Source organism: Panthera onca, chromosome B2, assembly GCF_046562875.1.
Source record: "Panthera onca isolate mPanOnc1 chromosome B2, mPanOnc1 haplotype 2, whole genome shotgun sequence".
NCBI lineage: Eukaryota > Metazoa > Chordata > Mammalia > Carnivora > Felidae > Panthera > Panthera onca.
The window spans coordinates 62,984,571-63,003,712 of NC_138343.1; the positions used below are offsets into that span (position 1 = coordinate 62,984,571).

Sequence of the window (19,142 nt, forward strand, 5' to 3'; positions counted from 1 at the left end):
AATGAGATTTGGGAGTTCAGTAAATTATGATTTATCTTGTGACTAATGACTTGTTAGAAATGTCAGCTTTCTGTGAATTGCATACAGAAATCACATTGGTTGTATTCTTCCTACAGGGTTTGAAAGGTGACTTGGGTCCTCGGGGCCCCCCTGGCCCAAAAGGAGAAAAGGTATCGTATCCACCCAGAAGAATGTCAGTTTTTCTTAAGAAAATTCTGAGAACACATGCAGTGACTTTTCATTGAAAAAGTTAATTTTGCTAAAATTAACCAAAGGCTGTATGTTAAAAGCATCTGAAGAAAAGCCTTTTGGTTCATTTAATTAGTTTGAAGAAACTAAAAGCACAACTGCTAGTTGACATTAATTTGTGTTTATAAGATTTCACTTTCTCTCCCTCACTTAACAGTATTAGCTATTCCATTGCCAAATTAGCAACTGTGTCTTGTATCGGGGAATTTTGCCAGTAGCACTGAACTGCTACCATAATGCTGAAGCAGGTGGCCTTTAGCAGGAAGGAGGTTAACTTCCTAATTCATTCTTAGTCTGAATGCTTCATTTCCTGCCACTTTTTCTCACATGCCATTTTATCATGATATATTGGCAGTGACCTTGAAAAGAGATTTAGAAATACTAAAACCAAGAGTCATAGAATAAGGTCATTGCATGACCCCATTTTGATAAGAATTGTATGTGTGGGGCGTTCGTACTGTATTTTGTTCTCCATTCTTAGCACATTTGGAAATCCTCGTCTGTCTTCAATATTTACCTCTATGTTAAAGTTGATCTTGCAAATCAGTCCTCAGTGAGTGATTTAAGCTATGTCGATGTTCCTTAACAAGTATTGGCTACTTTTATTCAATTGTTCCAAAAAGTAATGATTACTCAATGCTGAGTCTTTACTTTTGAGGTGACTATGTCAGATGAGAAAAGAAAAATTTATAGAGATACTTTCAACATGAGAACACATCTCAGAGCTTTATACCACACAGTATAAATTCTCTATAATGACCACATAAAGAGCATCATAGCAATGATGCTTGCTCTTAATGGTTAAGAGTTCTTACGAAATAAACCAGGGTCCTGATACAATAAAGCATATAGGTGACATATAAATCAGAAAATAGTAAACTTTTATATGAGCCATATTTTAAAGATTTTGAAAGGGTTCTCAATATATCCACTTGTTAATTTTTATTCACATAGGTCAGCAAAGCAATTTTTGTATTTAAAAATCCGTAAATATAGGCAAGTCCTCTTAAAATTGATGGCAAGTGCAATGTCAATTTAGCAGAGCTTTGTAAGAGGCAATGGGGCTGCCTCTTGCAGCTGGGAGGCATGAAGTGGGGAGATCCATTTATTATTTCTGCTGATCCTCATACTAACTTTGTCAGAAAAATTATCTGTCGTTGTGACACTTCCCAGCTGCTCCACTGGCAAGTAACCATATTTGAAGAGATATTCTTTCTAATTTTGGATTCGTAGACAAAAGAATAGAAAATTAGATTATTTTAGCTTTTCAAAACAAGTTCTGCTGTTATAGAAAGTGTGGGGGTGCACAAGGTGATATTTATATCATGAGAGCTAAAAGCACATCATGCATTTTTCACTGTGTGGAGAATTTATCAAGATGAAATTCTATTTTTTCCTTCAAAGTGTGTGTGTGTGTGTGTGTGTGTGTATACATATATACATATATATATATATACATATATATATGTATATATCTATATTGCTTCTATCCATTCAGAAAACTTAAAAATAAAATGTGCAGAAAAGGATCACTGGTAACTGCAACTATTCTTTAACCTATTTTAGGGAGATACAGGACCTCCAGGACCACCAGCCTTAACTGTAAGTATTCTCCAAATCAGAATTCAAAATTGAAATGCCCTGTTCATTTTTCACACTACATCATGACTAAACCAGAATTTAAACCATAGGATATTTTGAGAACTGAAAGTTACCCTAGAATAGATCTAGTTAAACCTCCAGATTTTAAAGATGAGGCATCTGCCCACATCAGTGAAGTACATAACCTGAGGTCATACTGGGAGTTACTAGAAAAGTCTGGAGGCAGTACCAATTCTGAGCAATTTTCTCTACCCTCCATATGGTTCATAATCATGCCCCTTGAACATTTGATTATACGTTCTTAACATATTTAACGTTAATGGAAGCAGAGACTGTTCTACCTACTCTAAAAACCGTAAAAGAACAAAATAAACTATAATCGCCCAGTGGGTAAAAACAGCTACCTATTTAAAATGATTGTTACATTCCCCAAAACCTGTCCAAGACCAGTTTTTTTCCTATATGATTTGCTTCTAAGATTCACAAATGATAAAATGGCAGTATTTCAGTAGCAAATTTATGAGAAAAGTTCCTAATGTGCACATAATGAGATTGTTCTCAGTTAAATGGTTCATCATTTATTAAGCATTTAATCATAAATATATAATGACTTTATATTTAGGTATAATTTACTGTTATGGATTTTCTTCATAGGCCATTAAGGACTCTCATTTAACTTAAAGATTTGGTCTAACAGTGACTCTAAGCCTAATAGAAAAGAGGAAACTTTCTTAAATAAGATCATTTGTAGCCTGAGGTCTCTTGGATTTTATGTTGATACTACCTAATGACATAAATTAAGAATTTAAATCATCAGTTTTCAGACATGTTCTGATTGTAGAAGGTCAGGCTTAAAAGAAATCTTCTAGTATCTGTGTTGAGCTCTTCCTAACAAGGCAGAACAGTAATCTCAAAGACTGTGTGGCTTTGATAACATTTACATTTATCTTTGTACTTGAAAATGTCATACATATTCTGAACAATATGTTAATAATATCTTACACAAATAATTTTTGCAATGCTTACTTAAAGGACAGATATTTCTTCATAAATGAGAAATCTAAGGAATCAAACAGATAACTTAGGAATAACCAAATTCAATTTGCCATGAAATTCTGTGCTTGAAGATTTCATTTTCAGATGGAAATAAAAACTATATATTTGAGGGGTGGTTTTAACTGAATATTATTCAGCTTTTTTATACTTTGTGGAATTTATTTTTAAAATTATTTGGCAGTGATTTACAGTTAAGGCTGCTCATGTTACTTAAGTCACATGCTTTCTTTTGTTCAACTAAGTTATATGCTCACCCACTCTATTTAGTTATCTGATTTCCTAGTCATTCCCAACTTGTGTTTGAAGAGCAAAGTGTAATCTATGTTTATCATTTCACCTGAAAATGCAGTTTTGGCCCCTGGCCCAGAAAATTGTATTGGAATATATCTATTTCATGGATTTTTAATGACAGCTAATGTCTTCCCACCAAGTAGTACCCTATAGATCCCAGCAGTATTTAGCTGGCAGGCACTAAGGGAGTACAAGCTAATTTTTACAGTTACATAAAGACATGGCAAGGCAAAACCACTGTGAAATGAAATGTTTATTTCATAAAGTTAAATATTGGTATTACTAGTTATATGCTTGTCATTACTTTATTAACATAATCTACTGTTAAAAAACAGGCAGCAGACATGAATAAACATTTTTCCAAAGAAGATATACAGTTGACCAACAGACATATCACTCATCTTCAGGGAAATACAAATCAAAACTATGATGAGATAGCATCTGACAGTAGTCAGAATGGCTAAAATCAACAACACAGAAAACAACAAGTGTTGGCAAGGATGCAGAGAAAGGGGAACCTGCTTACACTGTTGGTGGGAATGCAAACTGGTGCTGCCACTCTGGAAAACAGCGTGGAAGTTACTCGAAAAGTTAAAAATAGAACTTCCCTATGATCCAACAATTGCACTACTAGGTATTCACCCAAAGGATACAAAATACTGATTTGAAGGGATACATGCACCCTGATGTTTATAGCAGCATTATCAGCAATAGGCAAATTATGAGAAGAGACTAAATGTCCATCAACTGATGAATGAAAAAATAAGTTGTATATATATATAAATATATATATATATATATATACACACATACACACACACACACATATACATATACGTATACGTATATGTATATGTATATACATACATATATACATATATATAATTATATACAATGGAATATTACTCAGCCCCCAAAAAATATGGAATGTTGCCATTTGAGCGAAATAAGTCAGTGAAAGATAAATACCATATGATTTAATTCATATGTGAAATTTAAGAAACTAAACAGAGGAACATAGGAGAAAAAAGTTGAGGCAAACCAAGAAACAGACTCTTAACTATGGAGAACAAACTGAGGGTTACCAGAAGGGAGGTGGATGGGGAGATTGGGCTAAATGGGTGATGGAGTTAAGGAGGGCACTTGTATGAGCAGCAGATGTTGTATATAAGTGATGAATCACTGAATTCTACACCTTAAACTAATATTACACTGTTAACTAACTGGAATTTAAATAAAAACTGGAAAGAAAATGAATACATACATACATACATACATACATATCTTAAAAATTAAAAAAAACACATAATCAAATGTTAACTATGAAATAGGAATGAACTGAAATGTATACCACCTTACCATGTACTAAATATTTAATTGTTCTTATAATGCAGATTAATACATTTTAATGAAATGATTTGTAACAGTTTTCAAGAAAGCTAAACTTGGAAGCTATACTGCCTCCATTGTATTTACATTAAACGAAACATTGTTATATAGGAGTTAATAAACTGAGAATTCATCCATAGTGATTCTCAAAGCTAGTTGTACACTAAATCCACTATAGAGCTTTAAAACATACCAATCTGTGGCTCCACCCCCAGAAATTACAATTCAGTAGATCTGGTGTGGACCAGTATATTTAAACCTCCCTGAGTAGTTCTAAATATAGAGCTAGAATCCAAAGCTGTTGTATATGAGCACTATAATGGAACAAGCTTTCTTCTGTTCAAAAGCTTTAGACTTTTGAGAAGTCTGGCTTTCACCTGAAACCCAACTTAATGCGTAGTAATAAAAAAATGTCTCTTTCCATTAGGGAGGCATAGTAGTAAAACTAAATTAAGATTGAAGCCTTCTTGGTTAAGTGGAGGAGATTAAGGCCAGGAAGGCACCTTTAATTATAGCCTTAACCCAGCCATTCAAGGACTCCAGAGAGCTCAGGTGCCTTAATGCTTCTCAGAATTTAATACGCACAGAAACATTCAGGGGTCTTGTTCAAATGCGTAGTTTATTTCATAAGTCTGAGGTGGGGGTGGGATTCTACATTTCTTTTTTTGTTTTGTCTTGTTTCTAAATGTTTATTTTATTGCAAGAGAGAGATCAAGAAAGAGCAAGAGAGAACAAGCAGGGGAGGGGCAGTGAGAGAGAGAAAGAAAGAGAGACAGGCTGTCAGTGCAGAGCCCAGTTGGGGCCCAATCTCACAAACCATGAGATCATGACCTGAGCCAAAATCAAGCGTCAGACGCTTAACTGACTGAAGCACCAGGCACCCCAAGATTCTCCATCTCTAACTGGAGGATGCAGATGCTACTTGTTCTCAGACCACACTTTGAGTCACAGGGCTTAGCACTCGAGCCCCAGCTCTACTGCAGACTTGCTGCCTCATTCCATAGATTAGTGACTCCCTAGCCATACTGCATGTTAGATGTACCTATATCACCTGATATAGAGGTGTTTACCTTCAAATTTTTCCTGCTTTTCCTGAGCTTCTTTGATCTGTAAATTTATGTATTTCACCTAATTTGGGAAATTGTCCATTGTTTCATCAAATTTGTTTTCTGCCTCATTATCTCTCTCTTCTCCTTCTGAGACTCCAGTTACATACAATTACATAAAACATGTTCCCACACATTCCTTTGTTTTCCATATAATTTTCTCCTCTTTTGAATGGATCATTTCTAGTGAACTCTTTTGAAACTTACTCATTATTGGTCATCTCCATTCTGTTGTTAAGACCATCCTTTGAATTTTTCATTTCAGATACTATATTTTTAAGTTAGTGAATTTCCGTTTGCTTTTTAAAAAAATAATATCTACAAAAGGCCACATTTCATTCTTTCTCATTGCCAAGTAGTATTCCATTGTATATATAAACCACAATTTCTTTATCCATTCATCAGTTGATGGACATTTAGGCTCTTTCCATGATTTGGCTATTGTTGAAAGTGCTGCTATAAACATTGGGGTACAAGTGCTCCTATGCATCAGCACTCTGTATCCCTGTATCCCTTGGGTAAATTCCTAGAACTGGAGAGTGTTATGCTAAGTGAAATAAGTCATACAGAGAAAGACAGATACCATATGTTTTCACTGTTATGTGGATCCTGAGAAACTTAACAGAAGACCATGGGGGAGGGGAAGGGAAAAAAAGGGAGGGAGCCAAACCATAAGAGACTCTTAAAAACTGAGGATAAACTGAGGATTGATGGGGGGTGGGAGGGAGGGGAAAATGGGTGATGGGCATTGAGGAGGGCACCTGTTGGGATGAGCACTGGGTGTTGTATGGAAAGCAATTTGACAATAAATTTCATATTAAAAAAATAAATAAATAAAAAATAATATCTATTTCTCTTCTGACATTTTCTATCTTTTCATTCCCTGGGAGCCATATTTTCTTTCACGTCCTTGAGAATAGTTTTGATAGATGTTTTAAACATCTTTGTCTTAAAATTCCATCATCTGAGTAATGTCAAGTTGGTCTCTGTTTACTGTCTATTCTCTTTAGAATAGGTAATGTTTTTTTTTTTTATTTTTCAATGTTTATTCATTTTTCTTTTGAGAGACAGAGAGAGCAGGGGAGGGGCAGAGAGAGAGAGGGAGAAGCACCAGAGACAGACACACACAGTATCCGAAGCAGGCTCCAGGCTCCAAGCCATCAGCACAGAGCTTTATGCGTGGTTCTAACTCACAGACTGTGAGATAATGACCTGAGCTGAAGTTGGCTACTTAACCAACTGAGCCACACACGTGCCCCTAGAATGGGTAATGTTTTAATGCTAACTTCTATGTCAAATAATTTTGGACTGCATTTTAAGCATGTGAATGATACTGGAACTCTGAACTCCTACTTCTCTGAAGAGCATTAATATGGGTTTTTTTTGGGGGGGTTGTTTGTTTTTTGTTTATTTATTTTGAGAGAGAGAGAGGAGCACAAGCAAGGGAGGGGCAGAGAGAGAGGGCGAGAGAGAAAATCCCAAGCAGGCTCTGCACTGTCAGTGTGCAGCCTGATGAGGGACTCAAACCAACAAACTGAGATCATGACCTGAGCTGAAATCAAGGGTTGGATGCTTAACTGACTGAGCCACCAAGGCACCCCAAACATTAATGTGTTTTCAAAGCAAGGAGTTAAATTAGCTGGACAGACGTTGTAAACTCTCTTCCCTGTAGTTGACAACAGCGGAAATCCTGGTTTTATTCTTTTAGCTTAACCTGAGCTGCTTGGTGTGTGTACTGCGTGTGTATGGTTAGGGGTCAGCTAGAGGTTTGGGCAGACTTTATACACAGAATTTGGGACTGCCTTTCTCTACAGAATTTTGGAAACCACACATTTCTTTACTTTCCAATATGTACATCTGCTCAAAATTCTGCCCTCTAACTTTCAATCCATCAAGAATGCAGGCTCTCCATTTAGCTACCCTGTGACCCAGACTGTGGCTTGCCTCCAAATGAAACATTTTGGAAACAGGAAATCGATCACATGCTGTTTTGTTTTTCCACATGTTGACTCCTCTCCAGTACCTACCTACCTGCTTTGGGGTTTTTTGTTGTTATTGTTTTGTTTTTTAAGTTTATTTATTTATTTTGAGAGAGAGAGACAGAAAGCACATACACAACACACACACACACACACACACACACGCACGCACGCACGCACACTCACACGTGCACATTCGGGGGAGGGCAGAGAGAGAGAGAGAGAGAGAAAGAATCCCAAACAGGGTCTGTGCTGCCAGCATGGAGCCTGATGCTGGGCTCAGTCTCACAAACTGTGAGATCATGACCTGAGCCAAAACCAAGAGTCAGATACTTAACTGACTGAGCCATGCGGGTGCACCCCTACCTGCTTCTGTTGATTTTCCAGTGTCTTCAGGTAGTTGTGGGGTTTTTTTTTGTAATGTTTATTTATTTTTGAGGGAGGGAGAGAGGGGGGTGAGGGGCAGAGAGAGAGGGAGACACAGAATCTGAAGCAGGCTCCAGGCTCTGAGCTGTCGGCTCAGAGCCCGATGCAGGCAGGAACTCACAAATGGATGCTTAACCGACTGAGCCACCCAGGCGCCCCTTCAGGTAGTTGCTTTTATATTGGAGTTTATAGTTGTTATCTGTAAGTGTGTTAATTCAGTAGGAACTACTAGGCCTTCCTGAAAGTCAATGATATATTTTTTTTATCAAAGTTGAATTACTTCTAATTTACTTAGAAATTTTATAACTGCAAATATAAGTGAATTAGCCTTACAAATTATTTACTCTATTGGCCTCACCTTCAATGTATATCTGAATCTGACTGATTCTCACATTTCTACTATTACTACCTGGTTCTAGATACCATCATCCCTGGATTATTTCAGGATCCCGTTAATGGTCTCCCCACTTCTTCCCTTGATCTCCTTGAGTTTTACAAAAAAACAGAGGCCAAAAAGTTTCCTTGTCATGCTTCTGTTCAAAATCTCCAATGTTTCTCCATCTGATTCAGAGTAAAAGCCAAATTCTATACAATGGCCTACAAAGTCTTACAAAATTCAACTCTCCTTGCATTTCTGACTTCATTTTCTTATTCTTCTCATCTTGCTGACTTGGTTCCACAACAATGGCCTTCTTGCAGTTCTTTAGGCATGTCTGGTACACTCCCACATGAGAAGGTTTGTTGCTGTTTACTCTGCCTGCTCCAACCATGTGCATAGCTACCTCCTTTAAGTTTTATCAATGAGAGCTACTCTATTTAAAATTACACATACACACATGGAATTTCTAATCTGCATTAGCACTTCATTTTTATCATTTTCTCCATGGTACTTTTCACTCTCTAAGATATCATTTAAAATGCCTACTTACTAGATTATTTGTTGTCAACATTCCTGTATCTTTGACTTTGAATCCCATGAGAGGCAAAGGTTCTTTGTGAGTTTTGTTCATTGTTGAATTCTAAGCATACAGAATAGAGTTTGGCACATAGTATGCCCTGAGGAAAAAATGATGTTTAATAAATATTGTCTTTGTAAGTATTTTAATCTTTGCTTTTTAGCCTCATTAATTCCACTTATTAACCTTATTTCTCTTAGATAGTTTGTATAAAATAAGGATCAGCTCTTATGATTTTGATGAAAATCATTTGGATGGTTGTTTTCTTTCTCACAAAATTTTTGCTCTGCTTATTCCGTTTTTATTATTTTAAGGTCATTTGTTTATTGAAGTTTTCTTAAGTCAGTTTTCTATAAAATTGCTTAATATTTATTTTTTTTAAAAGCAGAGTGCTAGCCAAATAGAATAAATCTGTGGTTCCTATTACTTGATTATACACAAAAGTATAAATTGAAATAAAAGTCTTTAATTTACAGTTTTAGGTTTTACCTTATCCTGCCTGATTTATTATTCATTTGTCAGCACTTTAACTCCTGGAATATAAAATTTGGCATCGAATCCATAAAAATATTAAATATATTGCTATAATTTTGGACTTGTGCTTTCAGTAGCACAAATGAAGCCAAATAAAACCAAATTGTGCCATGATTCCAGCTGAAATTCTCTAAGCAACTACTTATTAACAAAAAAAGAATAATTCCTTTATAAATATATTTTACATATATATGTTTATATATATATATATATTCAGATTCTAGTTTTTAAAATGTTATCAAATCACATTTTCGAAATTTATTTAGTTGCACCCATACCTGGAATGAATGTCACAATGACACTTAACAAGTGACTTACTAGACATCACCATCATAGTATAATAGGACTTTTCCACCATATTCCTCCTAAAGAACATCGATTTAGACAATCACCCATGGATAGGATAGCCATGTAGAAGTCCAGGAAGGAGTCTAGTGGAGAAGTTCCAGCATACCCCTAAAGCAAAGAAATTGAAAAGGATAAAAGGAACAGTTTCAATTTACAGTCGTCACTCCTCCCAAGGCTTTTTTAGCTCATGCCAAGAGAGACTTTCTCAGCCCATGATTTCTCCTGCTGGGGAAGATGAGAACATGTGAGTGAGAATTCACCTGCCCTAGCTATGCAGGATGCTACCCAAAAAACCTACTTCCTTCCTGACTCAGCCAGAATACTGAGGTGTCTTGTGTGTTGCAGTGGGTGTTGGGAGAACAGCAGAAAGGGCTCTCAGAGGGCACCAAATGCATGTGAATCCTACAGAGTGCGTGCCCCCAGACTCCACTAGGAAATTCACCCACAAGCTGCAGGGCATTCTTCACTTTTGATTTTCTCTCCAATGGCCCAAGGCTTCCTGTGCCTCACCTCCAGACACATCTACCTCATGGCCAGCTCTATGTGTATGCTCCCTGTGGCAGCAAGAATGAGCCTTTGCAGAGGACTAGTCAGCACCTGAAGAAGCTGGTTCCACTCTGTGGGATTGAGAGAAACACACAAAATTGGGCATTCATCACTGCCCTAAAAAAAGCACCATAGTCAGCATAATCCCGACTGTGTAGTATTGAGAGAAGGCATAAAACCTTAAGAATTTCTCCAGAAGAAGAAAGAAGAAGCATGGAGTGGGCATATCTGAGTAAAAGGTCTGACAAAGCCTTAGAATCCCTAACAGGGTTGATGGAAGGTATTTCTTCAGTCATGAACTGAGACAAAGAGTAAAGACTGAAAGAGGTAACTGCTTTTTCAGATATGAAGACAGCAACACAAGACTTCAAGGAACACTAAAAATCAAGGAAACATGACACCAACAAAGAACACAATAATTTTGCAATAACAGACCCCAAAGAAATAGAAATCTGCAATTTGCCTGATGAAGAATTCAAAATAGTTATTTTAAGGAAGCTCAGTGAGCTATAAGAAAGACAGTTCAATGAAATCAGGAGTATAATACATCAATAAAATGAGAAGTTTCACAGAGAGAAATCATGAAAAAGAATCAGACAAATTCTGGAGCTGAAAAATGCAATAAATGCAGTAGAGAGCATAAACAGACTGGATCAAGTAGAAGAAAGAATCTGTCAAGTAGAAGGCAGGTTCAGTCAGAGCAGAACAGAAGAATGAGAGAGTAAAGAAAGCCTACATGAGCTATGGGATATCATTAATAGAAACAACCTGTACATTATTGGGTTACCAAAAAGAGAAGAGAGGAGAGACAGTTAGAAAACTTATTTAAAGAAATAATGCCTGAGAAATTCCCAAAGCTGGGAAGATACCTGGATGCCTGAGTTCATGAAGCTCGTGGGATGAAGCACATAGATTCACAATTGCCAGGACATGGAAACAACCTAAGTGTCCTTCAACACATGAATGGATAAAGAGTATGCAGTGTGTGTGTGTGTGTGTGTGTGTGTGTGTGTGTGTGTGTGTAATTAGCCATAAAAAGAAGGAAATCCTGCCCTTAGCAACAACATAGATGGACCTTCAAATTTCTTTGATCAAAATACAGTTTATCTAAGGTCATAGTGCAAATTTGTGTTAAGGTAAGTTCTCATAAATTATTCTGAAACCATGAATCTATAACCATGAAACATCAGAGTCTGTTTTATGGGTTGTCTCTGTCTTTTTCCCCCTATGTTCATCTATTTTGTTTCTTAAATTCCATGTATGAGTGACATATGATATTTGTCTTTTTTTGGACTGATATATTTCATTTAGCATAATACACTCTAGCTTCATCCTAGTCATTGCAAATGGCAAAATCTCATTCTTTTTGATGGTTGAGAAATGTGTGTGTATGTTTATGTATATGTATATGTAAATGTATATGTGTATGTATATACATGCCACATCTTCTTCATCCATTCATCAGTTGGTGGACATTTGGGCTTTCTCCAGAATTTGGCTATTTTTGATAATGCTGCTATAAATATCAGGGTGCATGTATCCCTTCATCTCAGTGTTTTTGTATCCTTTGGGTAAATACCTAGTAGTGTAATTGCTGGATCGTAGAAAGGATCTATTTTTAACTTTTTGAGGACCCTCCATACTGTTTTACAGAGAAGCTGCACCAGTTTGCATTCCAACCAACAGTGTAAGAGGGTTCTTTCTCTGGATCCTTGCCAACACCACTTTACATTTAAATATTAAATATAAATCCTTACATTTAAATGTGCAAGTATAAGTGCAAATTATTAAGTTCTTTGTCATTTGTTATCAATAACTTTATATGTAACTTCTTTATATATAACTTTGTGTCTTTATATATAACTTCTTAAAATTGTTACATATGTTCTGTAGTCTTACTGTTACTCACTATTAACAGATATTCCTCAACTAAAAAAATATACTGCTGTTTTTACACTAAAGTTTTGCCAAAATCTGTAACTGAAGCTTCAGAAGCAAGGCAGAGACTAATATGGAAATAAGGCAGTTGGCTAACACCTCTGCCTGCTTCCCTCTTTTGGCCTTTGCATGTCATTTCAGAAGAGACAGGTGAAGGAGGGTAGAACAGTGCTATTTCATGGAATATATCCACTAATTTTAGTTCCCAGGAAAATGACTATGTTACTCTGGCCCTGGCCCTTTGGGGAGTTATTAAATACTCATCCAGATGGCACCAAATGTTTACACAAAAGCCAAAGGTTAAGTCAGTCAATAGCAGAAGTGTCTTCGATATGCTTACTAAATGATATTTTAAATGTCAATCCCTTGGTACCTGAATAAATCTACCATAAGTGAAAATAAGGCACAGAGAAGGAGCACAGATTTCACCCTTCCCAAACTACCTTAAATATGAAACTACCTTAAATATCAGGCACCCGAGAGAAAATCTCAGCTGGTCATTTATAAATCAAATGGCATACAAATTAACAGATGACCTCAATAAACAAGAGATCATATAGTATTCACATAAGGGAAGCCTTGAAATAGTTTCTTTCCCCAAAATTAATGTATTGAAGATCTAAGAATGATCAGTTCAGTAGATGATGAGGTCCATTCTCACCCTTTCTTCCTCCTTTGATCTACCCACTTACATGAATGCTAACCATGTGTCAGATACTATGCTGGCTACTGGGAACACAGAAACAACACCTGTCGTTGCCTTCTCAGAACCTATTTGGTTTATGAAAAAGCAAGCAGTTGTTTAAAACTGATCATTTTCAAACTCATCATTTGCAGTTAGCATATAAACAGTCTACAAGTATTTGTACAACTGTAGTTATGTTGGTATTACATAAAACATTTAGTTATTTAAGAGAAAATCATTTTTGCTAGAATTCTTATGCTGTAATTTAAGCAGTTATTTAATTTAAATACATTTAAATCACAGACTCAACTACTAAATAATGTTTTCTTACTAAGATTCCTGAGGAACTATAACCATCTCTTTTTAGGTGTATGAAATAGAAAAGTTCTTATTAAATATCCATAGAACATAGTTTCTTTCAGTTCTGGATTGAATAAATATATGCTGTATAGTGTATATGTATTATACACTTTTATATATACATATAAATATATGTACTATAGCATAGTAATTAATAGGCAATTCAATTTAAGATTATTTAAAATTCCTTACATATCAAAATCTGAATTATTTATATGGTCTTTCTATGAATTGCCTGAATTTAAATTTTGTCTTAAAAAGTTGCATAATTCATATTTAATTCACTGTTAACTTTCTGAAACTGATGATCCAGCTCAATCTTGAGATTCTTAGGGAGCTAGTGAGCCAGAAGAAAGAAGGCAATCCAAATATTTTAAAAAATCAATCTTTTTTTTAAATGGTGGACAAAAGACTGGTATGAATGAATCATTGGATTAAAATAGAAGGTGTTTCTATACTACAAAACTATGATTATTGACTGTGCAGAAATATAGGGGAGTTGATGCTTAAGGCCTTAGAAAGATTTATGTTCAGCCTCAGAGAAGATTTATGTTTTGGGAAAATGTATCATCAGCTCATTTGACAGAAGGTGATTTATATATCTTTCATTAGATAAATGATTTGAGAATAGCTCCTTCTACCCTTCTGTTTATAGTTTGCTTCTGTTTCAAAAGACATTTCAAATTGTTTTCATCACAATTCTAAATTACGTATTTTAAAGCTCAATAATAAAACTTTCTTCCTAAAAGTGCTATACATTGGCAGTTTAGGAATTTTATGAAGGAGCTATTTTTTCATGTTGAGATAGTCAGCAGTCTAGAAAAATAAATTTAAATGTATCTCAAATTCTATTAGAAAATTATAAAATGGATAAGCCCTTTGAAACATTACATGGAGAAGAATGTGTATTTAAGTCAAATATATGCATGAATTGGTTAAATTCAGTTCAACTCTAAGTATATAAAAATTTTTTTGGTAAGAATTTATATTCATCTATAAAATGGAATTTAAAAGTGATTGCTCTCTAAAAGAATTAGAATTATTTTTATTCCACTTAACTATTCTACTGGTTTTAACAAACCAAAAATTCACACATTATGGCTTAGGAGTTATACAGTCCCTTCATCCAGGGTTTGAACCTGACCGTTTTACTTGACTTTTCTGTGCCCTAGTTTCAGCATCTATAAAATGGAATGATAATACTTCTTACTGCATAGCACTGAAGTGATGATTAAATTAACTAGCATATGTAAAATTTTTTGAATAATGACTGACTTCTAGTAAGTACTATTTAACTTTTAGCTAGTGTTCTCATTGTTATTATGCTAATATTCAGTGGCAAAATATCAATACATATACATATACATATAAATATGAATTAATGTCAATAGGAATGAGGCCTTTATAAAGTAATTTCTTGGAAATGTTCAAAGAGAATTTTTGTATAACTATGGTGTCTTTAAGGGCAGAGTTCTTTCTTCTTAAGAGAATTATTAACAATAAGCAGAATTGAAATATTTTCTTTTTTACTTCTAGTATAATCTCTATGATGATAGCAACATTTTCTATCTTATGCATGCCCAGAGACTGAAAGTGCAGAGTAGGTACTCAATAAAAATTTCTTCTTCTTAGGAAGAAGAAATAGATATTTTTCACTGACAAACATATTGTCAAAATAAAATATCACCAAATCCTACAGTTAAAATACCTATAGGAAAATATAAATTCACTCCCTTGAACATTATAATAAAGGGCAGATGACCTCCTTCCAACTAAAAGTAATTAATTTAGGGCAGATAGTCCCCTTATCTTGTATTATTTTTTAACAATGGCAATCCTGATGTCACTTACTGTTCCTGATTTATTTTTGTCAGTTTGAGAGACATGTTTATGGGCAATTTGAATTATCTCCCTAATTGAAGAATCTTACCTTCTGTTTAATAACTGCAGACATGAATAGAAGCTTTATATGTTTTAATTCATTATTAAAGTTTCTTTTGATAAATAAGTAAACACTGGGTGAAAGGCCAAGTGACTCAAGTCTGTCCTGAAATGTGCAACTTTTTATTTATTTTATTTTGGGCATGTCACTGACCAATATAGTAGTCAGTATAGACTGACTAATAGTCAAAACGGAAGGTTTTAACGATTATTTCAAATTCTGAAATTCTATTATTTCACCTTTTAACTTTCCTAAGGAATTCTGCTTCATTTAGCTGCATATAATCTAATATCTATCTCTTTAATAACATTTTTAAAAATCCTGTCTTTTATCATATTATTTTAGGGGCGCCTGGGTGGCTCAGTCGGTTAAGCGTCCGACTTCGGCTCAGGTCATGATCTCACGGTCCATGAGTTAGAGCTCCAAGTCGGGCTCTGTGCTGACAGCTCAGAGCCTGGAGCTTGCTTCGGATTCTGTGTCTCCCTCTCTCTCTGACCCTCCCCCATTCATGCTCTGTCTCTGTCTCAAAAATAAATAAACATTAAAAAAATGATTTTAAAAGGATAGAGATTAAATGTAAAAAGTAGTTAAGTTAGACATATCTGCAATATAAAGAAAGGGTTTGACTTAACAGTGCCAAGAACTGTGGAAGGTATGAAATTATACCCTACTTGTAATCGTTTAGCCTGCCACAGTTTAATGGATCCTAGCAGACAACTTGAGATACTGAGTCAAAGACAAAGGTATTGTTATTCATGGCAGCAGGCAGCATGAGCTTCATGATGCCCTTGCCACCAAACCTCAGGAATAATCCAGGTGCTACACATACAATGGATTTGTGTCACAACTGAGAAACTTCAAGTTTAGGGAACCCAAATCTTTTTTAATAGACTACAAAAAAAAAGTGCTTTGTCCAAGAGGAAGACATTATCCTTAAAATTCTGAACAGTAAGCAAATATTCCCTTTGCTTTTCTGTATAAGCATCTTTAAAAAGATAATACAGAAGTACAAAAGAGCAATTAGTACCTCCCTCACAAGACATGCAGAAACATGAAAGACCCATGGAAAGACCCATTGTCTCCCAACAATATCCATTCCTCTTTTCTATACTGTCTTGGCTCCTGGCAAATTTTCCTTTGAATATGCCACTTCATCCACCACTCTTAATAACCTTACCAAAAGAGGCTGACACCAGAACTGTTCAATTTGTCTCATGTACCATTCAACGAGGGCTATTATTAATAGGTAGGACTCTAAGCATGTAGATGAGGCCAACCTAGAGCATTGATTTCAACCATGCACCCCTAGATCCCAGACCCAACCAGCTGAACAATCCCATAAATCATCCAAATCTGCCTTAGAAAACCAGATGATTTGCTTCTTAAGTTTCTGAACTGATCTTTCCCCTTGACCTGAAGCATTAATCCAGTATATCAATAAGGAAATATACATTTTTAACAAAACTTACAGAAACCCATTTTTTTATTTTATTTTATTTTATTTTTTTCAATATATGAAGTTTATTGTCAAATTGGTTTCCATACAACACCCAGTGCTCATCCCAAAAGGTGCCCTCCTCAATACCCATCACCCACCCTCCCCTCCCTCCCACCCCCCCATCAACCCTCAGTTTGTTCTCAGTTTTTAAGAGTCTCTTATGCTTTGGCTCTCTTCCACTCTAACCTCTTTTTTTTTTTTTTTTTCCTTCCCCTCCCCCATGGGTTTCTGTTAACAAAAGTTACAGAAACCCCCTCCTCTATGTTAGTATGCTACCATAAGGGTGCTGAGTGATCAGTGTATTCAGTCAATTAGCTAAGAATCTAGCACCATAGCAAGATAACAAGAGCATATTAGGTGGCTGAGTCATGATTAAGTTTGAATTTTCTAGATTCCCTTTTAGCTAGGCTGGTGAGTGAAAAGATGGCTTAGAGCATAGAGCAGTTAGTACCTCACTCGTAAGACAAGCAGAAATGCCAAATATTCATGAAGAACCGTCTCCAACAATGTGCATTGCATCCCTTTTTAAACAAATCCAGCAAATCATTGCTCTTTTATCTACCACACTGCTAACAGTACTACTGCTTCATTCAGCCTCTGACCAATTCTAATCCTCAGAGGCCTTCGGAGGCATTGCCATTCTTACTTCCCTTCAGTCTATGCTGTTGAGTTTTCATTCCATTTCTTATAGAATGCTATTCTGTTTTACAACCACTTCTTGGTTTCCCAACAAAATATATTCTAAAGTTTAATATCCTCATATATCAAAAATGTCAAGGGTGATCCTGTCAGATCTTATAATCTGATAAGATGACCTGAAATCCCACTCATGGGCTAACATGATGCATATTTAAATAAATCTTATCCTCCAAATATTTCTTTGGAAGAGCAAGGAGAACATATTAAAAGCAGAATTGAATTTTGAGGTCAGATATATTTGAGTTCAAATCTCAGGTCCCCTACTTATTTGCAATGTTACCTTTAGGAAGTTTGTTTTCTCATCTATAAGAAGGAAAAATTCTTTTTGTAGAGTTGTTAGGATTAAATTCAATTACTTATGTGAAGACTCTAGTGGAATTCCTGACACCAGAGCAAGTACTCAATAAATGTCAGTTCTCCATTCTTTTCCTAATTTGTTGTTGTGAGTGTGTGGAGGTCATCAAAAGATTTGTTGAAATGTTGATGAAGTGTTGCCCTAGGGCTTCTACCACTTGTTTCTGTGCAAATGTGAGAGTCTTTCTTATGTTGTTTGCTTTGTCCTTTTGTTCACCATTATTTCCTTGTTTGTTATAGCTTTATATTTGTACATTGGCTCGCAAATTATATTGATTTGTTCACATGATACACTACTCTTTTTTTAGTAACTCAGAGGTAACTTTCTGATTGCTCCATTTCATTGAAATATTAAGAAAACATTAATTGTAATTTACTTTCAGGACAACTTTCTGGTGTTTGATTAGTAGTTTGAAAATTAAGGCATTTGTTCCTGGCTTTGAGAACATCACAGTTTTGTCATATGAAGAAAAAACATATTACAAATCCAGCAGATTGAAAAGTGACGTGGGAATAATATCCCGGGGGTGGGGGTCTATGTAATACATCATGACTAATCTTATTAATGCGACTTGCACTGAAATGAAGTTACACTGACACAGCCTTAACTTATTCAGTATATAAAATAGATATTATTATATAGGGTAAATGTTTGACCCCCGTTTCTAAAAGGTTGTGTTTAAAGAAATATTTGTATATAGATTAACTTGTTCATTGACCTGCAATATAATTTCCACAAAAATTGAGTTAACTTTTAGATATACTTAAGTCTCAGAATTTTAATATTTTCGAGGATGCCTTTTTTGTCAATATAGAAACTGTCAGCACACTTTGTCTCACTTAACATCCACAAAAAGCTAGTAAATAGACAATTCAGTTACTTTACCCATATAAAAAAAATTAGTAAATGTGGCCACACAAACAATTCCCATATTGAAATTCATATACATATATATGAATCCAGTTTTTAAAACTTGGGTAAGATGTAAACAGAGTTTATATAAAGGAAAGAATAAAATGGCTCTTAAACATATAAAAATTTATCTAAATTCAATCACAATAAGAGAAATATAAATCAAAATGCCCCTGAGATATTAGTTTTCCCTTACAATATTGGCAGTGGTCTCAATTTCTTTGTATGTATATCTAGAAGTGGGATATCTGGATCATATGTAGTCACATTT

At 35.2% G+C, this 19,142-nt stretch overlaps 1 protein-coding gene across 2 annotated transcripts in view; it reads left to right on the forward strand.

The window, feature by feature from the left end:
* Positions 1-19,142, forward strand: part of COL19A1 (collagen type XIX alpha 1 chain) — a 346,955-nt gene that overhangs the window by 165,448 nt on the left and 162,365 nt on the right. For both annotated transcript variants that reach the window (XM_060615861.3, XM_060615862.3), the window contains exons 14-15: positions 117-170; positions 1,816-1,851. In XM_060615861.3, coding sequence (XP_060471844.2) covers positions 117-170; positions 1,816-1,851 — 90 coding nt within the window. The remainder of the gene's footprint in view (positions 1-116; positions 171-1,815; positions 1,852-19,142) is intronic.